Genomic DNA, 27,696 nt, shown 5'->3' on the forward strand with positions numbered 1-27,696 from the left:
TAAAGATAAATTGAACAAATCTGAGTTTCTACACATATCCAGCCACACATTACAAAGCAGAATAATCTCTGATTTAGCTTTAAAGTGAACCAGCACAAGAATATTATCATCACCTGTGTTCAAGAATTAATTACTTATAGGTACCTTGGCACACATATTTAAGCTGCTGACATAATGACGACCCTCAGTGTAAAACATCCATTCATCTACCCTGTGAACATCAGAAATCATCTGAAACAGATTTATGGAAAGATAGCGGCTAAGCATATTGAAGCTGCACTTTTTACTAATTGTGAGATTGATGAAACTAATTACTCTTCTGGAATGCTTTGTAATGGTTTCAGACTCATTCTATAGAAGTTTAGCTACTGTATTTGGAATTTAACTTCCCTTCTCCACAATAACAATATAAAAATCCAAGACTACAGTAATAAGCATATGTATAAGCAACATTTTCAAGGCACTTCTGGTTAAGAGATATAGGTTTCCTATACAGTTTGTTACTGTATTGTAATTCCTATACAGTCTGCTACTGTGTTGTCATTCTTAACATTTAATAAAATTAACCTTTTGATATTTTGTCATACAAAGCACACATATTCTTTAAACTATGTCAATCCACCAATAAAAATAAGTACCTTGCAAATGGAAGGCTAGGCAAACCGAAGTTCAAATTCTACCAAGAAATCTTGCTTAGTAGTGCAAATACAGACTGGGTTACAGACTAGTGATGTGTCTGCTTTTACATAAAATATAATTTAAATATAATTTAACCAGTTTCTGGTACATAAGACCAGCAATACCAGGCTAGAGCAGAAGTCCATCTGTCCCAGTATCTTATGTCAAACCATAGCCATAAGCAGATGCTAAGAGAACAGACGGAATTAAGTAAGTATTTATTCTCTTTTCCACTAATACTTTTCCACTCCCCACCTGTTTTCATGTGGGACACCCTGAACTGACTGCAGTTTTACACATTTAACAGCCCTTAAATGAGACCTTCCATCTCCAGCTGAATCCACAAATTTTTTTAGAATTAACAATATCCTTTGGTAGTAAGTTTTGCAGTTCTCTTACTTGCTGCATGATTATTCCTCTTGTTTTGAGCCTGGTTCTTCTTAGCCTTATCAGATGCACTATATTTCTTACATTGGAAGAATTAAAGCCATTGCCATCTACTCTCTCGAGGCCTCATCTCAACTGCCTCCATTTCAGACCAAAAAGTGCTGGCCTAGTCTGTAACTCTCATCCAGGAGCCATTCCTTACCTTTAATCATTGTCACCCCCTGAACATTCTCCAGTCCCACATCATCTTTGCTGAGAACACCAGAACTGCACACACTATTGAAGATGTGGTTAAATAACCGTTGGTTTATAGAGCATACAAACATCTGTTTTAGTCTCTATTTATGTCCTAATGATCCTTAACATAATAATCCTAACAACTGTTTAAGTGACAGATGACATTTTCCACACAATAAAACCTATGATCATATACATTGGGAATGGTCTAGTTACAGCTTCTGATCTCAATCCCAAGCTGAATGGCATTAAAATAAGAGATCAATAAGATCAATACATTACACTATGCTTAATTATATCAACTCTTGGACTCATTGTCCCATTGCCTAGTTAAAATTGGTAAAATAATCATGTCTCTGAAACTGTGCTCTAGGATGTAACTAACAATCCCTAAACACTTTTCCACTCCTATTTTAACAGTCCCCAAACATACAAATTCAGCATTTCTGCTTTTCTGTGTTTATCCCACTCCATTTTTTCTCTTCCATACTCCTTCCAGACCACATTGTTAATACATCAAAGGCATTATGAACTTTTTAGGCAGCCTTCACTCCATGAATTAGACAAAGAAAACAAACATTATAAACATAAACCAAAAAGAAACGTATGTAAAACCAGCTTTCTTTTTACTGTCAGTTCACTTTATTAGTCTGCTCCTGCATACAACTAATATTGCTAACCTGTTAAACTTGCAAGTGTAAAAAGCAGTAGCTGCTTTAAGCAAGATAAACAAGCATATATGTATGAATTACATTCTAAGTTCAGTGCAGAATTTCTGTGTGTACGTTCCACAAATGGTTTCCATAAAACAAGTGAGACCTAGGGACAAAATTTGAAAAACACCACCTGCTTGTTTCCATCATATTTTAAGTAATTAACTCCTCAACAAATGTAAGTGCAAAAAAAAAAAAAAAAGGCATTTTTATTTCATTTTTTTGTAGTACATTAAAAAAAAAAAAAGAAAATTACAAACATTTGTCAGGTATTCTTTTCTTCTGCTAAGCATTCTCTTCTAAACCAACCATAGTTATTACTACTCCTCCAACACAAAACAAACAGAAAAGGACCCGGAGGATATTCTTAGTTTAATCACAGCCTTGTTTAATGAGTGTCTTGCAGTCAAGTGACCAAGAAATATTACATTTCACATGAAATTTTCATAATCATTCTTTTTCCTTTAATAAAAATAATACCAAGGGTTTTTTTTTTTAAATCTATATACCACCTTCTCCCAATTATTGTAACATATGAATATAATTAAGTTTACCCTGGAATGTGACAACTGCAGAATTCACTAAATAAAGCCAAAAATCTGCTCAAAGTTTGACGTCAATGTAAGTTACCACCATCTATGGCCATTTAACTGTTAGTGGATTATTCACTGGTGCTATGATAGTTTTGATCCCCAATTACCTCACACCCAGTTACACTACATAGATGTGACAGAGAAGGCCTTTAGGAAGTCCAAAACCACTCAAGTAGGAAATCTTTCAGTACCTTTCTTGACAGAGCTGTTTGATGAGTCTCCAAAAAGCTCTGTGACAGTGTACAGGGGAGAGGACTTGGTTCAAAATAGGATTGCTCCTGTCCATCTTCAGAGCAGTCAACAGATCAGCCAGGCAAATATGTGTGGTTTTCACACAGAAAACCAGCAAGTTATCTTGAAATCTTTCTTATTTACTTCTAGTAATTTATTTGCAAGAATTTTCATTTAAGTTAGAGTAAGTTAGAATTAATTTATTAATAATAATTAAGTTAGAATAACATAGGCTTTTTTCAAAAGCCGTTTTCCTACGTTATTTTTAAGTGAGAATACTCATCCTGTTTCTACTATATTGTACTAAAATGATACAGCAAAATATAAATACAAAGATTATTTTGAAACATCTGTTTAACGGGGGGGTTAATAGAACAATGAGCATTTAATTACCCAAACTCACAACAGTATCTGCAAAACAGCATTATATTTAGTCATCAGTATTTATTGCTGTTACCCTTAACTTGATCATTTGTATGTCAAATTTTGTTTTTCCTAGACTGTCTGCACGGTGTAAAGATCTGTTTCCAGGATACGTATAATTGTGCAGTACATAACATCTGTTGCTTTGCATTTTCTGAGTTTCACAAAGCATACTTTCCTATATTCACTTGACTGTATGGACTGACAGAAGAGATATATTGTCACAGTTCAAATAAAACAACAACTACGGCAACTACTCCATACTGAAAGGCATCTAAGTAACTACCACCTTACACAGCCCAAATAGACAAAAGCCAGGAAATCCAGAGTTCAGCATTGAACTGACCATTTGTTTTAAAATTGCAACACACAGGCAAGAAACAACCACATGCTAGATTAGAGAACTGCGAGGCAAATCAAGTTACTTTACATTTATAATCAAAGATTTAATATAACCCTACACGTACAACTAAACAGGAAGCCAGTGGAGGGAGGAAGTTGCACCAGATCTTCAACATAAGAAGCAGAGTTTTCTTTCATTAAATCCCTTACAGGAATGCTGTTGTACATCAAGGCCCGCATGAAAAACTAATAAAAATTGTAGGTCTGAATTTAAAACACCTCTTATCATCTTTTTTTTTTATTAAATTAACATATTTATCTGTGTCTGTTACCACTGACAGACCATAAAACAGCAGCTTCTTTACTACTAGTAAGGAGAACTAATCATTCCTTGTAACAGAAATCCAACGGTGGCCCTGGAAAATAATTTTGAATTCTCATACAAGTTATCTTCGGATCATTTGAATAATTTGTGATCCACTCTGGTTTCTGAGCTCCAATTTTACAAAAAATCAATTGTTGTGGCTTACAATCATTCTACATGCTCTGGCTTACAATCCTATTACAAAACCTCCAAATTAAGTGTGGCTTGAAGTATTTTCTTGATTTTGCAACTTAAGGACTTACACATTTATTGCATCAATCTCAAAGTTGCTCAGAGCTATGTTGTCATTGATAGATAGGCATAAAGAGCTCAACATGAGTTCTATGCTTTGGGGTTTTCTTCTTTAATCTTTAACATCCATAAAACAACATTCAGTATTTGGCATTTACAATAGGCACTATGCTGAAATATTTTACAATATTCAGCTAGGATGACAAACGTAAACCACACACACACAAATTCTTTTAATCAAACACCCACCCATCAAAGAATAAACTGAGGATATTCGGTCTTAAAAAGAAATAAACTAGGAAAGTTTGGGGAAGGAATAAAATCAGAAGCACCCTCTCAATCTCTCCATAAGCATTTTTAAACAGTCCCATTTATTAGCTTGATAAAGATACAAACACAGCTGAAGGCTTCAAACAAATGCACTCATCTCTGAACACCAAACTCCTTCCCAAAAGATAAACTCAGCTAATACTATTCTACACCATGAATAAGCCACTCCTGATAACCATACCTAAATAATGGGGACTGTGTTGTGTGAAACACAGCTTATTGATTCTTCTCCAAAGAAGAGCTGGCAATATTGGTAATTCTAGTATCATAAAACTTCCATGGTTGTGGGACATTTCTTGTTGCTCTGCTGAACTTAAGTTGGGGGGAGGGGCAGGTGATGACTCCATGAGGAAGCACAATAGGAAAACAGTTTGTTTGACACCTTAAAGGAAGCAAAAATGTTCTTATTCAACAGTGCATCTTTAATCTGCATGCTTTGATAATAACAAAATACATGTTCATAAAGAAATTCAGGTTCAACCAAGAAAGCCACAAATGCTTTTTAAATTATTTAACTATATTTTTCCTTTAGCAGCATTGTGATGGAAAAATATGAAAGTCAATTACTTTTAACTTTAAAATCACCCTTGTAATTAATACAGTTTGGAGTAAAAAGGTGGAAGTAGATGACAACGTATGTCAATAAATGAAGTTGAAGAAATACCGGAGGCTCAATTATTTTTCAAAATATTAAGTCTTGTGCATGCTTATATACACATTTAACTTTTAAAGCCACAAAGAGTATTACATGAAAGTAACCACTATCTCTATGCAAGCATACATCATATGTTGGAAACAAAACAATTAGTGGCTCCTCTAAATTACCAAAAGTCAACACGCCATTTTTTTCTGCAAAGCACCACAGCAAAATAGTTTGATAGTAAAACCTGACATCCTCCAGAAAGGATTTCTATGCTCAGACAGAGCAGAGAAATAGGAAATACCAATGACTTCAACTCTTCATCATAACTACATAAAATCCAGTTACCCAGATAACTTCTACATGTGAAACAGAGATCATAATACGCCTTTGCTATTCTTCCAAGAGAAGGAGTTTCCAACATGCTAAGAACCCACGTTTGGTTGTATTTACAGAGTATTGACTTCCCTGCCAGTTGCAGTGCCACATGCTCAACTGAATTTCAGCTGTGCTTGCATTTTCACTTGTTCAGCTACACTTGAAAATGTGGTCCTAAACCGGTACCACTGTCCAAAGGATATTATCTGCACTTCAACTAAAAGGGGAAGCATTACTAAACTGCAAGAAAGGAGTTCCAAAACTTCTTCCCTAGTGAAATAGTTTGAGAATTACCATCCTTACACTTAGTTTTCAGATGCAAGTAAGTTTGAGACCACCTAAACAGTTGGAAGGAGGAAGATCTAGTCACTTATTTCATGTTAGCAGTTTAAAAAAAATATCATTAAATGGTATTTTAAAAGGTTAATTTATTAACTTTACAGTTGCACTCAACACTGTAGTATGTCAGAGAATGGTGAAACACAAATAACTCAAAAATTTGACAGTTAATGTTTATGGGACAGAAATCAATTTAGAAAAGCATCTTAGTATAATGCAATTCTATAGCAGTCCCAGCAGTAAATGACAGAAAGGTCAAATTTTGAAAGGAAACAGCAGATACCACCACAAAACTAGCAGATGTTCCTAAGGGATCATCTGCACAAAAACATAAGCATATGTGAGAGAAATCCAACACTATCACGAAATCAGTTGGTGTCTAACATAATAGCAGTTCCTTACGGCAATATGGTAATACATGTATCAGATACTCAACACATTATGTTTTTTTGTCTGCACATACTGTTACAACATAAGTCGTAAGAACCAGGACCACTGATTTTCTTGAAAGGAAAACATTAGTTCCACGACCCACTAATGTTAAGGTACACAAAGACTAGTCAGTTCTTCAGGTTTATCTTCTCAGATTATCAGCCATTTAGGCTTTTTTATACATTGTCTAAGAAGGATAAACATATTTTTAGGGTGCTACATGTATTTAAGTAAAACCTTCCTTCCGAAGGCAGTGTATAATACAGTTGGATATACCTAAATGAAACAGCAACCAAAAAGGGATTCCTTCTACCCAATACCTACTTGTTTGGTTTTTGCACAATTGCAACATCATCTATTATTTACCTGGTGTTCTTGTGATATACATAGTTAAGAAATAAGATATCTACAATGAAAGGAAAATTGTTTATCTAAGTTATGTTTATTTTGACTCCAACAAGAGCAGATGACAGACTTTCCTGCTTTATTTTGTAAATGTAAAATAAATAGAAATGTCTTAATCTCCACATGCCTTTTGTCAAGTTACAAAATAAGAAAATGCAAAAGACATATTCTGAATTCTAGCCCATTTCTTACCATGAACAGTTACAACTATGGAGGCAAGCTTATATGGATTTACCATAGCAGAAGACCCCATTAGGCACCATGATCCCCACAACCATCCCACACAAGGTGCTACAGAACCACATCCTACACACAGTCCAAGGAGAGGAACAGCAGCAGACAAATAATAAAGTGGGCAGCAGCCTCAGCTCTGAGTGGCCAACCCATTAACCAGATTTTGTGTTTGTTTCCTGCAGACATTGCTAAATTATGAATTATGGAGCTCCTTGGACATTTCCAGAACACTACTTCTAAATGTGAGGGACTGCCTAAAAGAAACCACACATTTTCCAATAAACTGTGCTCAAAAGTCAAAATAAGTTGGCAACATTTGATGCAACAGAAAAGACATAAAGCTGCATACTAGAGGAATACAAGGAAAGATTACAAGAGCACCTAGAATATAAAAGAGGTATTAAAAAAATGTTTCTTAAAGGCTGAAGAACAGCAGAATTCAGAAACTGAGATACAAGATAAATATTTAGATAAAGGATTTGACTGCATACTGGTTTTAATGATTTTAAAAGAACATTAACTTAGACTGAGAAAGGGACACCTAGTCCTATAGCACTATTACAGACATGAAACTAGCACTAGCATGGACATCAAAGATTGGTTATTATATCAACTTTTTTTAAATATACGCTTTTGGATTCTTTCCATAATGATATATAAGCAAGACCATTAATTTACTCTTGCACACCTCTGCACAGAAAGCATAGTCAAGAGAGTTGTAAATTATTCTAGGAACAGGAAAGTTATGGAAGTTTGATAGGGTTTTTTTTATTATCAACTTGCATCCTACCTCTCTTTACCTCACCACCTTACTACATCACTTCTGACTTACCAGTGATTTCCCTACCCTGTATCATGCATACCTCACGTGCTATAGCACCACCCTGCATGTCTTTCTATCTGCCCAGCAACAGCTTCAGTTTCCCCTCCATTCACTAATATCCCGCTCTATGGTACCCACAAATCCCTCCCACACCCATATGGCACTTCACCAAAACCCTTACAGTCCCTTAATATATCAGCTCACCCCACCACAGTATTCTCAATTGCTCCTTGATTCCAAACCATCTTTCTTCAATTGGCCTGCTCAGCAGCCAAAAACCAGCACCAGCTACGTCTGGCTTGTTACTGGTGTGCCAACTGCCTGATGATGCATAATACGCCAAGCACCCAGCCAGCCACTGTCTCTCGCTTGCCAGGCAGGCAGGGGAGATGAATAAAGCAGAGTATCGCCTTATCGATATTTGTATATGGCAAGGCATACCTATTACATAGTGCAACAGGAGAAAGGAAGAAAAACAAACAAAAAAACAACCACAAAACCAAACCCCATCACTTTTAGGCATTTTATAGCCTATAAGAGTTTTAAGATAACACAAACCACATTATCACCAATAGAAATAGTTTTGCATTGAAAAGAAAAGGCCATGAAGAGGAGTTATTACTTTGTGTGAAAGCTAAATAAATCCTGTTATTTCAGACTCAGGTAGCATCAGAATCCAACTCACTAACACATGTGCAGCTTAAGACGCATGTGAACCCAAACATGCACAAATACAATTTGCAAGATGTAGCATTGAAAGCTGTTTTCTGGAACAGAAATTTAAATATCTGATCTTCTCTCTGGAGGTAGAGAATTGAAGTACATACAAAAGCCACTCTTCAATGCCACGGTATATTAATCCCTTTCAACACAAGCAGAGAGGTACATAAACATGTGACATAGAAGAAAAACACCAGAAAGCATAAAACAATGTAAATTGTTTCACAAACACACAGCCGTGAAGTGATCTGAGGAAAAAAGACACACAGAGTATCAAGGTAATATGCCAAGAAGTCGCCTGCAATAAAGAACAAATTTTAAGAGACCTTTAATTAGTATACCCCATTTCCTTACTTATTTTTAATTCTTCAAAAAAGTTATAAACTAATAAATTCTTTTGCAGTTTCATGTAGGATTTATCTAAAAGACATTAATTTTATGGACTTCCTTGAAAAAGATCTAAAAGTGTCTTACAAGGTCAGACACCATGGGATTGTTTAAAACTGCATGCTTTCTTCCCCCAGTTTACATCTTAAAGCCATATATTAATGTGATGCATGTACATCTCACTCTCAGCTACATTCTGTATTATTTATTTTTATGTCTCTTCCTTAAAAATAGTTTTCCTATCTGAACAACAGATAAGCCACTTAGAGAAATTATGCTTTCTACATGTCAGAAGTAGAATCAAAAGCTTTGAATTTCACCAACGTGGAACTTCAGTAATTCACGTTTTGTAACAGCCAGTTCCCATTTCCATTATTCCTGACTGACCGATAGACTGACAGATGTCTTACTTTAGAGATCCCGAACAGACTATTGGTATCTATTTCAGCCACATCTGTTCCTAAATAGCCTTGGCAGCAGGCCACTATGCACTCGGAATTAATTTTCAGTCCTTTATTGCTAACTCTTTCACTGTTGCAATACATCAGTGATTTTTTTCCTTATTGCTGCACTTATATAGAATATTTATAAATCTACATTTTAGAAGAATATCAACAAGACTATAGCATGCTATATATAAGAATAGTATACTTAAACAACATATTTATCTTTTTTACTTCATTATGAAAATATATACTCAATAACACATTAGCCTCTGGATTGCTCCAGAGATCTTACCTTCTTATTGGTCAATTAACTTAGAATATTATGTTCAATTACTTATATTTAAAAGTCCAGTTTTATCTAAATTATCATTATTATCCAAATACTCAGTCCAGCCTACATGCTGTCAGTCTGAGAGAACAACTTCATATACCCTTCAGTCAAGTACACTACACACACAAGAAACTACACTCAAAGTCTTTCACAATGATCAAGAGCTTCTTTTCAGTGGTGCCCAATGACAGGACAAGGGACAGTGGGCACAAGTTGGAACACAGGAAATTCCACCTCAGTATGAGGAAAAACTTCTTTACTGTGAGGGTGACAGAGCAGTGGCACAGGCTGCCCAGGGAGGTTGTGGAGTCTCCTTCCCTGAAGACATTAAAAACCCGCCTGGATGCGTTCCTGTGCCCCTGCTCCGGGTATCCCTGCTTAAGCAGGGGGGTTGGAGAGGATGATCTCGAGAGGTCCCTTCCAACCCCTACTATTCTGTGATTCTGTGACTTCTCATACCAGTAAAATGCTGAGTGAGCCAGTCTTGTTCCATTTCCTATCTGACAGAAATCTGTCGAAGAACTCAAATTATTGTAAATCAGGAAATTCTGTGACAATTTTTAAAAGATGCTGAAAGCTTTAAAGAAATATCAGGATTGAAATTCTCATTCAACAGCAAAAAGCAAGCCATATTGGAAGAACAGCATAAAATAAACTGAATTTACACTATTTGTACTGAAACTGTTCTAAAATACAAATGATTCCCACATCCATTGCTGGAAATCCCATACATTTCATTAGTTTTTAAACTTCAGCCACACACACACACAAAAAAAATTCCACCGTGAGCATTTTTTCTTAAATGTAAATAATTTTTTTTCCATCATCCAGTCATTCTTTTATCTTCTGGGAAATTCTAAAAATCACAATATTCAAATCTCTACTTAAGATAGCTTTTTCTGGTATAGTTTTGAAGCGGCATCCAACGTAAGAAGCTCTATAGTTTGGGGCTGGATTATTAATACAGAGAGAGAAATCTTGTTTTTTCTTAATTTCAGTGACTATATTTATAGCACAGGAAAGCCACATAGAAAGAGCTAGAGGAAAAACTAGTAACTGCTGACGGTGAGCTCTGCTTCTCATTGCAATACCCACTGCACTGTTAAAAGCAAGCAACCAGTTATGGATCAGAGGGTATCTGGCTCCAGTGAGAAGAAACGACTCAGCTGAGCTGCACACCAAGGCTGCAATTTTAGCATTTCAGAGGGGACAGCCGAGCCCTGCCTCACACTGCTCATGTTCCCACTTGACACATTTGCTCCCTCAGGCTCCACATGCAGTTGCCTGCTCAGGCCTTACTTCTACGCAAAGCTTTGTTATAACAAAGAACGCACAAAATTCATAATCAGTCATGCTTATTTGAGAGGGGAGAAGAGGCTGTCTAGGAGCTTACTGTGAGGTCTGGAGAGTGAACGACAATGGAGGCCATCAAAAATCCTCAGCGAGCACTGGTAGCCAAAAACCTCTAGGAGACAGAAACTGCAGAAATCAAAGGGAGAGTAAAGAACGAAGTCTCCCTGATAATCACGTTGCCAAAACTCCACAGAAGCAGTGCAACAAGGCAGAACTACACATATGTGAGTGTGAAATGATCAAGCCTAGGCACAGCAGGTGTCACCTCCCTGGGAACTTCAAGCTGGAGCTTTGAGTTCTGTTTAGGAGAAGCTGAAGGAGCCAAGGCTGCATGAGCTACCACATGCAAGAACATATGATGGGAACCACAGAACTGTGGACAACAAACAACTTCAGGAAGGAAGGAATACTTCTGAAGAACTTTTGGGTGGGTGGGGTGCAGGATAGGGAAAAGGGGAGAAAGTGACTACCTGGCAGTTCTCTGACTTGACAGACTAGAGTGACTGCTATAGAAGAAAGGTCTTTTCTGAAAATAGCAAGAATTAATACATACAGGTCCAAGCAAGAGACATTTCAGTTAGCATCACTGGCAAAGTGCAAAGACTTGACCTGACCTTTTAGAGCCTGAAGTAAACTATGTTATGAAGCTTTTGGTTTGGAGAAAGTATGCTTAAGCCAAATCCCAGTGGAACAGATCTAGCCAGTCTCCAGTACCTACTGACAGCCCAGCCCAAGCACTGCACTGCTGTATGTCTGTTACAATGAATGACAGAGTTAAGACAGGTGGCTCCTCCCAGCACCAGTATAGGTCCCCAGGGGAACTGCTACTAGGATGCAAGATAACACGAGAGAAAGAGAAAAAAAAAAAAAACTTTCAGGCTCCAAAACCCATATTTCACCTCTGTGACTGCATCAGCAGGAATGGTGCCAGATGACATAGTGGTGGCACTCATACCAATTGAGGAACTGAAAATGCTTTGACATTTAAGAATTTGGAAATCCTGTGGTAAAACCTCACAGCCTACCACAGTCTTCAGAAAAATACCATTTGGAAGACACCACTGCCTTTTGCACTGAAGCTAGTAAAAAGGTAGGGCATTAAGAACTTCTCAGAAACAAAAATATTCATCAGCTCAATAAAACATAGTACAAAACTGAATTGTCAGAGACAATGAAGTATTGGCATATGCTTAATACATGTGCAGTAAAAGCCCAAATCCTGATATAATTGACACCAACTTGTCGGCCCTGCTTTCTACAAGATCCCTGAAGTTTTGCCATCTGCAATATGCCTGACTTTAAGCACTGCTTACTTTACTACCTCTCAGGGACTAAGACAGAAAAGCTCGCAAAGTCTGGGTAAGTAAGCTCAGGATAGAAAGATCTTACATAAAGCAGCAATTTAGATTTGGTGGATTTTACCTAGAAAAACAACAAAAAAACCCAGAATATATTTCCATCCCTGGAAGCATGAAGCAATACATATCAAAATTCATTCTTCCTGTCTGCACCTTAAAATCTTTCACTGGTGACAATTAAAAGACAACCATGGACTCTACTTCCTGATATATGACAATTCAAGCTTCATTAAAGTAGCCAGAATATAAAGTGGCAATCAACTTAGGGCACTGCACACAGAACTAAATAATTAATAAATCTCACTTCAGATCACATACACAGAGACCTGTAGTTAATCCCAAAAGGGAAGGAAGAGAGGCCACAGTGTTACATAACAGCATTACTGAGGCACCCAGGCTGGCTGCAAAAGAGGATGGACCATGCGCGCACTAGTGCAGCAGTCATCAGAACTCAGAGGTCCTGCTGAAAAGCAGGTAACTAAGTCCGAGCGCAACACTGCGTTAACATGGTTACCCTATTCGGGGGATAAGGGTCAACAGCTGTGCATGGCACCATATTAGTTTGATTTCAGCAGCTTTGGTATCCCAACATCATTACATGAAATGAAGCATAACAACTTCAGCTGGAGTATTTCTCTCCAGCAGCAGCACCACTGGAATCGCAGGCTTCCACACCACTCTCGAGCCTCTGCAGCATACAGACCACCGTGAAGAGGAATACATGATAACATACTAAAACTAGTATGTGGAAGAAAGTTTGTTTCTCTGTATGCTGAGTTCACAGCTGTTGGATCTTACCCATACGAAGTTTTAAGTTCTGTCCAAAATAATACTAAAATAAACCCTGGTATTTTAGGCCCAGACAAGCTAGCTGTGCCATACCAGAAGGAAACTGTGCTTTGATGTCTGGAAACTCTGCATTCCTGTACACAACTTTTGATTTCTCCTTCACGTAAGCACTGGGAGGTCACTGCAGTAAGAAGGCATTTTGAAGAGTTTATATGTAGTTTTGAAAGAAAGTTTATGTTTTCACAGTTTCTAGGAGAACAGACTATCTGGATGAGTTTAAGGAGCATTCCTTTTCTTCTAAAACTTTTGTGTATAATTTGTTTCAGTTGATCAAATCCCTTCTAACAGCACTTTCTCACAGTGTGATGCTTTATTGGAAAAGCACGGAGCAGGGACAACCTGCCACAGAAGCCTCATCACAGAACTCAGGCATGTCTCACGAAACCATAGCCACCTATATGCACCCTAGTTGATGTACCTATCAAAGAGAGTAAGCTGAGAAAAGCTGATGCGGCAGAAACAACACCAAATCCTCGCACTGTTCTGCCTGGGGCTAAAAAGCCACAAAAGCACCATCTCTTACGTTTTGTCCTTTTCGTATCACCTACCGAGAAGTAAAGGTTCTTGCCAGAAAGAACCTGTTCAGATACAAGACGCTCATTGCGTTATTAACTTCTTTTTTTTTAACCCCCAGCATAACCTTGCAGGGAGGAGACGCGCCTGTCACCGCCGACTTTAGTTCACTGTAATCCCGTGTAAAGGCGACCCTCCCCCGCCCTGCCCGGGGAGGCCCCGGCCGCAGCTCGCCCCGGGGGGCCGCCGCCCGCCCCCGGAGGCGGCCTGTGCCCAGGCCCGGCCCCCGCGGACACCCCGCCCCGGCCCGTCCCACCTGCGGGGCTCTCGGGCAGGATGGGGCTCCAGCGGAGCCGCCGGGGGCTCAGCACCACGTCGCAGCTCCTCTTGCTGATCTCGAAGATGCCCCTGAGGAGCGGCTCCTCTCCCGCCCCGGCCGGCGGGGCCGCCGCCAGCGGGGCCACCCGCCGCCGCCGCAGCCGCTCTTCGGGCGCCGCTGCTGAGGAGCGAGCGGCGCCAACGGCCGCCGGTGCGCGCGGCTCCCGCGGCGGGGGACGGCCGCCGGCCGGGCGCTCGGGCCAGGCCCGTCTCTGCGGGCGGAGGAGGGGAGCCGCGGCGCCCAGCATGGCGGCGGCACCGCCGCCCCGCGCCACCGGCCGCTCCTGGCGTCCCGACCGCTGCCAAGGCAGCGCCCGCCCCGCCCCGCGGGCGGAGCCGCGGCCGCCCGGGGGCCGGCGGGAGGCCACCCGTCCCGTCCCGTCCCGGTAGCCGCGGCCCGCCCGTCCCCTCACAGGCAGCGCGCCGGACCCCTCCTGCGGGAAGCGTCGGTCACCTCCGCCGCTGCGGGGGAGCCCCTCGTTGCCGCCACCCGGAACGGGGCCGAGCGCAGGCCGGCACCGCGGCCGCCCGGCCGGCGCCGGGTGGCGGAACAAACCCGGCGCCCTGCGTGAGGCACGGTGCTCTAGAAGGTACCCGGAGCGCGGTGACAGCCGTCAAAAAGCTGGCCGGCTCCTTACGGCCGTGCTCTCCTGAGTTCCCCTTACTTCCCCAGGGAGCGCGGTGAAGGAATTCTCCAGCCACAGAAGTTCATTTTCTCTGCCAGAGACCAATACGTCTTCTGCTTGCCTGTTGTCGCTAAACTATTACGTTTATCTACTGTTGGAAAACTATGCCATGAAGTCATAATAGCCCTTTCATACCAAAAATTTCAAGTCTTTCACAGGTTGTGTCTATGGCTTAGCCTTAAGACAAATACCACGTTGACATTCATGCTGCAAAACACAGCATTGTCACAAGCCTAGGTGGAGGTATCACAGTTATGCACACCCTTCGCAACAGCTGAGGGACACAGTGACTCAGAATCTGATACAAACTTGTACAACGTTAGATTCTGTATCAAGTGGGCCAGCGCAGAAGGTGTACCCGGGAGGCTGCATAGTCATCCATCACCCTCAAAGCTTAAATGCAGAGAAGGGAGACTGCTTCTTCACTTCCACTCTGAAGACTATAGATTTTATTGTTTGGAGGTATGACGGCTTCACTCACAGGTCCTGTGAAGTTCACTGATGGCAATCACATTAGAGCTCCAGCATCAACTCCAGTTTGTAAGGTGATCCTGAGCCTGTAAGGGCTTAACTTGGAAAACAGCATGGGTTTTTTTTAGTTCTGAGTTGTATAATGTCATGGTGTCTTATAAGTGCATGAAAAGGATATTTTTAAATGAGCAGTTTCATTATTTTATCTTTAGCATTTGTAATAAGACAAACACACAATGTCCCTGAGAAATAAAGCAATAAATTAAAAATATTGCCTTTTACAGATTCATACAAATTGCAGTTTGAACTACATGTCAAGATGTCCAAGGGTCTTCTGATGTTTGTCTCTCTAGAAGAAAAATGCTGTTAGAGGTCTGATTGTCTGGAATCAAACCAGCCAAGAGTCCATGAGGTGATTTCACGATTATTAAGCTGCCTTCCTTACTAGTTCCATAAAATCTTGTACCAAGCTGCTAATTACTGAGAAGACAGTTTTAAGACACTTTTAAAAAGTCACCATGGGACAGCTTTTTGAAACTTATTTCCACCTACTAGTTTGCCACATTTAAAGTATGCTCTGAATATTAGTTAAGTATGCAACCTGTAAGTGCTTTTCAGTTTGCATCAAGCCATTGATACAGCTTTCACTGAAATGTAGCCCCTGCCAGTTTGCCCTTGTGAATCATAACATGACCACTAAAGTTTCTGCTTGTTTAAAGCTGTTAGTGCAAATAGTCTTATTCTGGCTTTAATTGTGTCAATATTTTTTGTCCCTTAGATCTTCTTTGTTGGGACGTAAATATCTTGACAGCAGAGTAATCAGATAAAATAAAGTGTAAATAATTGAAATTATTTGTAAACTGTGGAAGTTTTGCGCAAATTCCTTTTTTTTTTTTTTTTTTGCCTAAAGATAACTGAGTGTCAAGGCAGGAAAAACAGCAAGCCAAACAAACAAGCTTGTCTTACCAATTTATCATTCAGGTACAACAGTAAATGAACCAATTAACTTGTGTCTGTTATTAAGCACTGGTGATCTTTAATGTGTCTGCATTGATGTCATTCAAAAGGAGAGCTAAATCATTAACTAGAAGATAAAGCACAACATGAAACTGGATATAGCTGAATCAATTTTGAGGCTGTATGCCCTTTATAATCCTCTGCAGTCATTTGTATTTTTTTCTGGAACCATTTATTAGCCTATCCCATCCATGTATATTATATAGTCACCAGATAATTTCTCATAAGGTGCAGTAAAGGATAAGCTGATAACTGTCTTAGAACCATAAACTAATACTATTTTCAGTACATCAGCTGAAGACTATTACAGTTCCTAACAGACTTGTAATACCCTTCAACTGATGTCATTAAAACTTCTAACACCCTTCTATTGACGTTACTTTAAAGCTGTATTAAATCAGTAACCGTTAAGACACTAAAATGTAGTAGATAAAAACAGAAAATAGTAAAAGAACTGTATATAGTAACAAAAACCACAGGATGAACATACAAGGCTGTTCACTCTTGGTTTGCTACTGCTCACAATCCTAGAAGACTGAGGCACACATTTTTCCTGGAGGGGGGGAATATTCTAAGCAAGCCTAATGTAACAGAATGTTTTTATAAATATCACAGCTTTCAGATTTGCACATTGAATTTGGAAAAACATAAAGTAGTCCAGCAATATAATTATCCATTTTCCAGAATGCGTCTGGAACTCTCACACGTAGAACTTCCTTGCCTTTTCTTGTAAGGAGGGTTGTGCATACTGATAATCCCATGTAGTACCCTGTGTGAAGTTCCCATATTGGGAATTGTATAGTAGGCAGCCAAACAGCATAGAGCACTGACCCTTCATGTTATGGCCTTGATTTCTTCTACATCTTTGATCATGGCCAGAACTTGGAAGTGGAGCATATGGGCACTTGTGATGGCAGAATGATCAAGGGACATCTGGAAATACAGTATTCTGCACAAGGAATAGGGATGATGTAGAAGGCATTGCAAGTCACCCAAAGCAGCTAATATGTCTTTTATTTTCCTGTTGTCTCATATGCATTTTGACTCAATGATGATACATGAACATAAAGAAGCTCTATTCACCTCTTAATAAGAGGTAAGTTGAAGGACATTTTTAATAAAAATCCTTAAAATTAAATTTTGCAGGTCTTTAGATAGACTCCCAAAGTATTATTTGAATATTTATAAATGTTTTATGGCCTCCATGCATGAAGTAACTCATTGTCTTTGAATTTAATGTACTTCTTTCAGTTTAAGAGTGACTAAATATGCAGTGCGTGAAGACATCTAGTTCATCAGCAGTTCTCTACAAGACATAGTTATTCTCTTTTTCTAGTGATAAGTATGGAAAGTATGCATTCTTAGAGCATACCAGGAACAAAAAAAAATTCCTAGAACTGAGTCCAAAGAACAGTTTTGTGCTGTGTTTTATAGTCTGAATCACAGGTTACTCTGTTACTCCATTTTACTTACTTAGAGAGCCAGTGGAGCTGCCTTAGAAATTGTCTTAACATTTTTGTTTGATTATTTTTAAACAAATAACTCAAGTAAATTAGAAGGGGCAAAAAAGGAGAAGGGGGACACACCAGGAAGGGAAGCAAAGCCGTTGTCATGGAACAGCAAGGGCCAGCTGCTCCCTAAGGGCCAGGGCGCCAAGAAGGGGACCCCAGGGCTAACAAGAGAGGGGGCCTTTCTGGCTAGAACCTACCTGGTGGTACCTGAGCAAGGAAGCCCAAGAAAGGGTGCCAGGATCCCCCAAGAATCCAAGGCAAGTTCACAGTAAGGAGGCAGGGCTGAGACCAGGACAGGACATTAGTTTGCAGATCTGGATCAGCAGGGCTCATAGATCAGAGCTGTGACTGAACTGGAAACCAGCATCCCACAGCACCTCTAAAGGGAAAACCGATAGTCCCAGGCTGACCTTAAATAGAACTCCAGACCCTTGGGGGGGAAGGTTGGGGCCCAGGGGGTGGGGTTGGGGAGCAGAGGGTTGCAGGTGGGGCTGGTCAGGGTTTTTAAGGCTCAGTAGTGCCCTCAGGGCCCTAGCAGCCACAAGAACAAGAGGAGCGTTAAGGAGCAGTGGTGATACGATGTTTTATAAGGGGAGTGGAGCTGAGAGTGACCACAGGTTAGGTAGGGCCTTGCATGTCTGGCCAAGGTAAGCAGTGACATGTGTAGCTAAGTTCAGCCAAGAGTCCAGGCAGACAGTGACAGTAACCAGTGTCAGTGCTAGCCCAGCAGCCACCAGGGAAGTCTATACTGTCAAGGCACATCCAAGGTCAGTCAAGGATGTTAAGCCTGTGGGTCAGGGTCTGGATTTGGCCAGACACAGGCATGGCTGCAATGTCATGAAGGCAGACACTAGGGGTGAGAGCCTCTTAAACACAGCTCTTGAGTGAGAGGGGAGGCATCCCCCTTGTGGTTTCTTAGAGCTTGTTCTCAGGAGTCTGGACCTGGGAGAGATGTCATACCATGCCACGGTGCTGGCCTTGAGCACAGGCAGCTGAATTAGGAGAGGGAAACATCCTCTGGGCCTAGACAAGAGGTAGTAGAAAATGAGGAGATCAACTAACCTCTCCTTAACTAACAGTGTTTCTTTCTGGATGAAAGAAATCACCTCTTGCTGTCTAGATGCTAAGAAGTAGTGGGAGTCTCAGAAGTCTTTTCCAGAAGAACCGTGTGCAGTAAAGAAAGAGAAGAAGCATGACAACCTCAGGCAGAAGTAGCAAGTGAGGGAAGTACAGTTAATGTTTACTGAAGGAAAGCAAGCAGGTAAGGCACACTACTGGAAAATAAACCCTCTCCCCTCAAGAAAAATGGGTATAAAAATACAATGGGGTGAATGGGCAAGAAACGGGAGGGACAGGTTTTGATTCATGGATAACGTGATGCTGAAGTTAAGGAACAGGAGTTAAGACAAGAAGAGATGAAGGGATGCTGTGGGGAAAATACCTTATGTCCAGTCTGGAGGATTCAGCTGGACACTTCTGGTAGCTGACTTGTTTTAGTGGCTAATAGAGATTTTCTTCTGGAGAAAACTGAATTTTGAAATTGGCAACATACCCTTGGCTTGTCTATTTTTCTGGCTACAACATCTGTTTATACAATGAAGGTTTAGAGTGTAGTCAGTTATTCTTCAGCTGTTCATTCCCAAATATTAGCTCTCCTAAGAATGTTCCCTTCTTTCATTGCTACTCTAGAAAAGCATCTTTATAGCTCTCAATATTAATTCAGCTCTGTTGTGTTGTTTTTCCTTGAATTAGAAGAAGAGATGTTAAGCAGAACACCAAACTTTTTACACAATAAGTCAAGTCATAAATTAGTCTGAAGAAAAATGGCACCAATAGTCGATAGAAGTGATCATTATTTCTTTCCATATGTGCGAAGAGAATGAAAACATTAAAAAAAAAAAATAAGGAGGGAGAAAGAAGAGCGGTTAAGGAAAAGAAAGTCTGAAGTAGTGGAGATGGACAAATCTCTGCAAAGAGGAGAACAATGAGTGAAATGACTATGCAGGAATAACAAGCAGCAAGAATGGAGTCTGAAGTTTAAGCCATTCCTATGAGCACCAGGAGCTGAAACTGTTCTTATTCAATATAGAGGAAAATATGATAATGGGAAGGAATATAAAATGAGATGCGTTGACCAGAAGATATTTTTTTTTCTTTACATTAAGGTTGATATGCTATCTTTATTACCTTAAAAAGTTTTACTCTGAATCTTGTTTTCTATTGTTGTTTCACCGAAATGTTGGCAAATAGTGTAAATCTTAGTTGCTTCTCTTTTATTTCATACAAAATGTGGTTAACTCTATGCTGTAAAATACTGCAAGCTAGGAAACTGAAAGCCAGGGCTGATATTCTATGTTTTACATACCCTGTAGGCAACCAAAGCTTTGAAAGCACTGTCAGTTCTAATTTTGTATTGCATAGCTTCTGACAGTTTGTTAAATACATGTATGAATTATTTAAAAAAAAACACTTATGTACATATTTAAAGAACAGTCTATTTGTAGATCTTCAGCTTACTGTTTCAACACTTATTCATGTACTAGGTTTTTTCAAGGCTTTTTGTAATATGGGATTTTCAGCTAAGGAAAGAGTGCAGACCACTTATAATTTCTGAAATAATTACCATACAACCCATCTTGGTCATTAAAAACAAAGACCAATTTCTGCATATTTTCCCTGATACAGCACCAGGCAGAACTCTAAGTTTTCATTTCGGTGAGTTCTTCAACAGGGATGAGTGAGAACTGAGTGGGTTTTCTCTGTTTTTTTATCTTTGGATACTGTACATAAAAACAACAGAATTAAACGGTAATTTCTAAAAGTATTTAACAAAATGCTTCTTTGTACAGAGGTACTGCATTGTTTAAAAAAAAGGGGGCGGACACTTCTTTTTAATATGTCAAAAGCAATTGTTAACATCATGGTGCATCCAGTTTTGATCAGTTACAATACTGAAATAATTGCAAGAATTTTTACCATTACAGATGGAAGAAAAGGCTTGTTTTACTTGCACTCAAGACTTAGTCTAGAATGATTGCTGTCAGCTCTGGAACTGTAAGTTGCTTTTAATATGAGTTTAGTAAAGTTCTGGAACAGTATCTTCTCTAGAAAAGTGATGCTCTGTTGTCTTCTGTTGAATCTGGGAATCTTGGTTCTCCTTGAATCTAATTCCCTTCACTTGGGGAGTCCTCCTGAAGGCAGTGGGCCAAAGTCTGATGATGTTCAGGCTTTTTTTTTTTTTTTTTTTTCAGGCTAGGCAAAACCTGAGTTTTCAGCCTCTCTTGTGGCTGTGACCTGGAATTCCACCATTTCAGACCCCTCTGTCATAGCTGGAGCCTCAGCTGTATCACAAGAAATGATGAGTCCATGGTCTCTGGACCTTCTTTGGTTGCTTCAGAAAACAAGAAGGGAAAAGCTGCAAGTCATGACTGTTACTCATGCACTGTTCCTGAACAGGTTTCATCTGGGTCTCTGCCAGCATGCACTGGTGGCAGGACAATTTCTGCTGTCAGAAGTATGGCGTAAAGAAGAAGGGAAAGGCTGCTGGTCCCAACAAGCCATCAAAAGAGTCCTAGGCCTCTGCTGGATGACCCAGGATGTGCGTGGGTGTGACTCAATCCCGGAGTTTCCTCCACGTGTGGAAGTTAGATAATCCCACTATAGCCTTAGTTAATTAGTGATATGGTCATAGGAGAGGAACAGTGTGAGTAATTCTTTCCTTTGAAAGAGACCTTGATAGACCTTCCTGTGAGAGTCATCAGCAGAGATTTCAAGTTTTGGCTTGATATTAACAGTAAGAAAAAAAGAAAAAGTCATGGAGGCATCAGAAGCAGCAGCAAAGGGGTGGGGAACGATGTCCTATACTTTGTAAAGGGGGGGATGGGACCTTAAACTCACCAGTGATTTTTAAAATGGAGCCTCTAGTTACCAAATGCCTAATTAATTTTCCTGATTAGATTGCTCATAACGTTAAAATATTATTTTTCTCTGAAGTATTGCAGTAGCAAACATTCAGATAGCCTAGGTAGATCTTTTAAGTAAATTGCATTGGCTAGAGGAGTTGAATTTTGTTATTAACCATGGAAAAGAAAAGGTAATTGAAAAGGTTTCTTGTGGTTTGGAAATGCCTTCCAAATATTCATTAAACATTTAAGCGACTAAATTTGCAGAATATGTTCCTGACATTGGCACTGGTTCTGTGGTATTTCTCTCATCAGATGGAAGTACTGTGTGTTATGCAGAGTGCATTCATGCATAAACAATATAATTTTCATAAATTAAAACCTCCCCTGCAGAAGGAACATCTGTGCCTGCCTTTGAATAAAAGATGGTGGCATGCGAGTTGCCCCTTGACTGACTAGAAGAATCCTTACGTTTAAGAAGAAGGTGCGCAACCAAAAGGCCAGCAAGCTGCGTCAGCTTTTTAAATTTTATCTGAAAAATTGTCGTTCATTTCCCCCACCCCCTGGGTTACCTGGAGTGTGTTTAGCTGTGTTGCCACGGACTGGGAAAGGTTAATCGGGTGCTTGAGAAGTTGCCTTTTGCTTTATTCCTTTCCAGATTCAGCAACATTTTTGGAGCGCCGAGCTGTGGGCTCGGGCAAAACGCAGGGAGATGCTCCGAAATGCATCAGACGCGTCGCTATTAATTTTCAGCGTGTTTTTAGCACGAAAGACTGGCCGTAAGGGTGCTGCAGTACCGGTACAGGCTTGCAACCCTTACGCGCTGGGTTTCGGTAGCAAGAAACGCCTTTTAAAACAGACGTCTGTAGCTTGATTTCTCGTGAAAAAAATGCCCTCATCCAGAGGAGAGCCTGTTCGCTTTCTGCTGGACTTCAGCGAAATACTCAGGAAATACCTGTGCCTTGCGGCAGGCGCCAAGGAAGGTATTTCAGGGAACGTCTTAAATCTGTTTGAGAGGGTCGGAGGCAAGGACCTGTTGATAATTGTTCCTGGTCATTAGGGGAATCGCTCTCCCGCAGGTTGCGGCTCCGGGTTTCTTAAGCCCCAGAATAATCAGTGAAGATTAGAGGAACACGTTTCGCGTCTGGGACGAGGGGGAGCCGGGGCAGCGGCAAGGCTGCCGTGCGGGGGGACGGCGCAGCGTTTCCCCGGGGTACCGGAGCCCAGCCGGTACCGCCGGCGGGCGGGGGAATGCCCCCGGCGCTCCTTCCGTGGCCTGAGCAGGGTGACCCGCGGGTGGGCGGCAGCCGCCGGGCCGGGCCGGGCCGAGCCTCCCACGCGTGGGCCGCCGGGGCGGGGGGTGGCGGGCGCAGGTCCCCGGCGGAGCGCGGTTGTGCTCCCCCCTCCCTTCCCGAATTCAACAAATCCGCGTTGCAAAGGGCCGGTTTCGCTGTAAATAAACGAACAAAATCCCCGGAACCCCTCGAGGTAAGCAAAGAATCTGTGTCCTTTTCTTAGTCCAATTTTATTCTACAAATAATAAGTGTCGCACCTGTCATGAGCTATCCGAATAAACCAATAATCCCATAGGAATTACTTACACTAAGAAAAAGAAAAATAATAATCACATTTAAGGAGAAATGCAACATTCGACCAAATGTTCAAGACTATGTCGTTGCCAAAGGATGGATGTTTTTCTAAAATCCCAGTGTGCATTACACCATAATATACAGGATTACAAACAAAATTACAGTACAGATTGATTCCAGTTGAACCAGCGTTACATTTCAAACAGCACTTATTCTGGACTGCATTGTACATGCAATAGCTATTGTTCTAATTACGGATTAAATGGTTTGAATTTGTTTCAAGCTACCGTACTAATCGACTACAATAGGTATATAGCCCGACTTTAACAACCTGATTAGTTTTAGGTTCCGATTTATAAGACGAGCGTATGACAACCACGGATTAGTGTGAACATGTATAAAATCATGCATTTATATCGCCTGGAAACATTAACATCTTTAAGTTCTCTTCGAAAAAAAAGAAAAAAAAACAAAAAAAAAAAACCCAAAAAACCAAACCCAAAACCACGGAATGCCAAGGGGTTCAAAGACTAAAAAGAAACAGTGCAAATTGTATGTGATAGTCAAGCAGCTTTCGATTTAAAAAGGGTGTTGGCATTTGCTTATAATCTTTATATACAAGTTTGTGCAAGTAATGTGTTGAATTGATATGTTTTAATAGAAAATAAGTCTCTCGTTCTTATATCTTCTCAAGACCTAGGGGATCTGGTTCTTTTTGTAGGGGGGGAAAGGAAAAAGAAAAAACAAAAGGGGGGGGGAAGAAAAAAAAAAAGAAAAAAAAAGAAGAGACTTTCATGGGAAAGAAATTGCCCGGATTGAGCATTTTTTTTTTCTTCAACTATTTGAAAGGAAAGAAGTGCTAAGGCAACATAACTTCTCTAAGCACTTTTCTGCTGGTTTAAATTAGTTAAATTATTTTGTATAAATTAGATATAATTCTACCTTTCCAATATGTATAAAAATTGATGAAGCTGCATGGTTTAAAATAGGAAATTCACGTTATAAAAAGTCATTAAAAATTCTGTACAAAATCACAACAAAATAATTCAGCATGGGAAAGGTAACAAGTAGTAAAACGTTGGTTGAAAAATAGAGATTTCATATATATTTTGTAATTGGCCCATTGCTAGTTTAAAAATTGCATAGATCCTAATTATTGCTTGTGATTTTGTTATCCCGATCAGGTAAATTGACGCGATCCCAGAGCCCCTACCCCAAATTTTACAGCGTCGCTCCGAGGAGCGGAAGCAAGACGGCGGGTGAGCGGGGGGCCGGCGGCGGGGCGGCCCCGGGGCGGCGGCGGCGGCACCCTCCGGGCTGCCCCCTGTAAACAAGGCGGTGGCCGCCGGCGGGCGGCTGGGCTCGGCTCGGCTGGGCTCGGCTCGGCTCTCCCCCGGGCCGGGGCGGGGCGGGGCGGGGCGGAGGCTCAGTCGTGGAAGATGGCGTTGAGCTGGGCGCTGAGCACCCGCTCATGGTGGGGGTGGCCCTCGTAGGGCGCCAGGCCGTCGACCGGGATGTCGCAGCGGGAGGCGGCGGCCGGGAAGATGGCGGCGTGGGCGGGCGCGGCGGCCAGCGCGGCGGCGGCGGCGGCGGCGGCCGGGTAGTGCATGGTGAAGGCGTAGCTCTTGTCGAAGTCGGCGGCCGGCTCGTGCTTGAAGGAGAAGTTGCCGTTGACGCTGAGGGGCGGGCTGAGCGGGCCGTCGAAGGCGGGGCTGGCGCCCTCCGCCAGGCCGCTGTCGAAGAAGGGCTCCAGCGCGGCGCCGTACGCGTGCGGCGGCTTGAGGTGGAAGAGGTGGGAGCTGTCCATGGTGCCGTAGGGCGGGCTGGGGAGGCCGGGCGACTGGTAGGGGTACGGGTGGGGCGGGAACGCGGCGCCCGCCGCCGCCGCCACGTGGGGCGGCACCTCCTGGCTCTGCTCCGGGAGGAAAGTCCGCGGGTTGAGCTGCAGGCAGCCGGCCACCAGGTTGGTGGTGGGCTGCGACAGGCCCTTGCAGAGGGTCTGCACGAAGGAGACCAGGTCGGGGCTCTTGCCCGAGCGCAGGATCTCGGAGAGCGCCCAGATGTAGTTCTTGGCCAGGCGCAGGGTCTCGATCTTGGAGAGCTTCTGCGTCTTGGAGTAGCAGGGCACCACCTTCCGCAGGTTGTCCAGGGCCGCGTTCAGGCCGTGCATGCGGTTGCGCTCCCGGGCGTTGGCCTTCATGCGCCGCAGCTTGAACCGCTCCATGCGCGCCTTGGTCATCTTCTTCTTCTTGGGGCCCCGCCTCTTGGGCTTCTGGTCGTCGTCCTCCTCCTCCTCCTCTTCTTCCTCCTCCTCGTCCAAGTCGTCCTCCTCGTCCTCCTCCTCGCCGTTCCGCAGCGACTCCTCCTCGGCCTCGGCGTGCAGACCCTCCAGGTCCTCCTCCTTCTTGTCCACCTCGTGTTCCTCGTCCTGGGAGCTGAGGCACTCGTCCGTCCAGCTGGGGGGGCCCTGGGGCTGGGGCTCGCCCATCAGCCCGCTCTCGCTGTACGACTTGGTCATGATGAGCCTCTGCCTGGCGGAGGAGACGGAAGAGAGCCCCGTCAGCACCCGCACCGGCCCCGCGCGGAGAAGCCGCCCGCAACCCGTCCCCCCGGTGCCCCCGTCCCCTCCCCCGGGAAGCTCCGGCTTCCCCACGGCGCCAGCGCAAACTTTTAACGGTCTCCGCGGTCCTGCCTTATAATTAAGTTGACATATGTTCAAATGCCATTATGCAACTCGCTGATATTAGCGGGGAATATAAGCAGATTATGTGTGCGGGAGGCGGCCGGGGCGGCACGACGCGGGCAGACCAAGCGGTTTTAAGAAAAAAAAATAAAAAAAAAAACAAACCGCAAAAAAAAGCCCCAAACCCACCACATTTGCCGAATCGGGGAGGGGGAAAGGCGGGACACACGCACAGAGGACACCCACAGGGGCGGTTGGCCGCCCATGACGCCTGTCCCCGCCGCTCTCCGCGGCTCCCCCTCGCCGACGCCTTGCGCGGGGCTCCCGCACCGTCCCGACGGGCGCCGGGCACCTGCTCCCCCGGGCCGGCGCCGCTCAGCCTCTCCCGGAGAGGATCCCCCGGTCCCGCCTCCGCCCCCCGGCATGGCCGCTGGGTGCCCGCGGCGGGGAGGCGAGCGGTGGGGCTGCGCGGCCCCGGTCCGCGGTAACAGGTGCGGGACCGGCCCCAGCTTTCCGTCTGCTTCATCCCCTCCGGCGCAGACGGGCATCGTCTCCCCGCTCCCCGCGGGGGCTACGACCGTCCGCCGGTCGCACCGGGCACACCGGGGAGGAACAAAGCCGCCCCCCCCGCAGGAGCGCAGCGGGCAGCCTGCGGTGCAGCCGCGGAGCCGGTTGTTCGGAGGTGCGTGGGTGGAAGCACATATGGATATGTAATATGTGTGCGTGTATAGGTGGACGCACATACACATTTACACATATATATGTGCTCACATGGATGCGCGTGTGTGTATGGATGGATACAGGTGGGCGCGCGCACACAGCTGCCTGCACGCACCAGCAGGAGCGACCGCCGGTTCCCGCGACGGCAACCGACAGCACGAACCGAAGCTGCTCCGGCGGAGGCAGGTCCCTCCCACCCGACCCCGCAGGCTCCTCTCCCACGCCGGTACCCGCCGCCAGCAGCCCCCTTCCCGCGGGGTTGGGGGGCCCGGGGTTCCCGTTACCTCTGTTGCTCAGCCTCTCCTGCGCGGTGACGGTCTCATAACCCCGCCGCAGCTCTCCGCGCGAGGGCACCGCGTGGGGTGGGTTGGGCGGGTTTTTTGGCTTTTTTTTTTTTTTTTTTTCTTCCCGAGGTTGCGCAGCGCCGGACTCCCCCGTTATATAGCGGGACCGAGGATGCGCGGCGGGGGGCCGGCACCGGGACCTGGGTACCGCGACGATCGCCACCGCCCCAACGCGCCTGCGCCCCGCCCCGCGCCCCGCCCCCGACCGGCGGCACGCGCCATATGGCCGCCCACGTTCTGCGCGGCGGCGGCGGTGCCGCCTCCTTCCCCCCACCCCCACTTACCCTCACACGTCACGCGCCTTATTTGTATGCGGCCGCGCGCCCGCCCGTTGAGCCGCCACGCCCTTTGGTGGCGCCGCCATCTGTCACCGCGCGGCTCCCCCCCCCCCGGCGGCGGCGGGGCGGGCGCGGTGCGGAGCGGAGCGGCACCGCTCTGCACCGCGCCCGCCCCGCCGCCGCCGGGGAGGGGGGGGGGCCGCCTGCCCCGACCCGCATTGTTCCCATTGTTCCGGTGCGCCGCCTCCGCCGGTCCTAACGGGCGCTGAGCGGCGGCTTTAAAGTCTTTACACGCCTCGGCGGAGTTTGCAAACACCGCCGAATTTTAGCGGTGCGCTTTAACGAGTGAGCTGCCCCCC

At 43.6% G+C, this 27,696-nt stretch overlaps 2 protein-coding genes across 2 annotated transcripts in view; both read right to left on the reverse strand.

Moving 5' to 3' along the window:
* Nucleotides 1–14,419, reverse strand: part of CERKL (CERK like autophagy regulator) — a 58,900-nt gene extending 44,481 nt beyond the window's left edge. Inside the window, exon 1 of the mRNA XM_075093646.1 lies at nucleotides 14,075–14,419. Within this exon, the coding sequence (XP_074949747.1) occupies nucleotides 14,075–14,384 (310 nt within the window). The 5' untranslated portion in view covers nucleotides 14,385–14,419. The remainder of the gene's footprint in view (nucleotides 1–14,074) is intronic.
* Nucleotides 14,420–23,237: 8,818 nt separating this feature from the next.
* On the reverse strand, nucleotides 23,238–27,314 carry NEUROD1 (neuronal differentiation 1). Its single transcript, XM_075093647.1, has 2 exons — nucleotides 27,000–27,314; nucleotides 23,238–25,843 (listed from the first exon to the last, which is right to left on the reverse strand). The coding sequence occupies exon 2, from the start codon at nucleotides 25,828–25,830 to the stop codon at nucleotides 24,739–24,741; it is 1,092 nt and encodes a 363-aa protein (XP_074949748.1). The 5' UTR covers nucleotides 25,831–25,843; nucleotides 27,000–27,314; the 3' UTR covers nucleotides 23,238–24,738.
* Between the last annotated feature and the right edge of the window lie 382 nt (nucleotides 27,315–27,696).

The sequence above is a fragment of the Phalacrocorax aristotelis genome, chromosome 5 (genome assembly GCF_949628215.1).
Source record: "Phalacrocorax aristotelis chromosome 5, bGulAri2.1, whole genome shotgun sequence".
Taxonomy (NCBI): Eukaryota; Metazoa; Chordata; class Aves; order Suliformes; family Phalacrocoracidae; genus Phalacrocorax; species Phalacrocorax aristotelis.

Excerpts from the sequence above, each read along its gene's own strand:
- NEUROD1 (XM_075093647.1), bottom strand. The coding sequence starts at position 25,830 with ATGACCAAGTCGTACAGCGAGAGCGGGCTGATGGGCGAGCCCCAGCCC.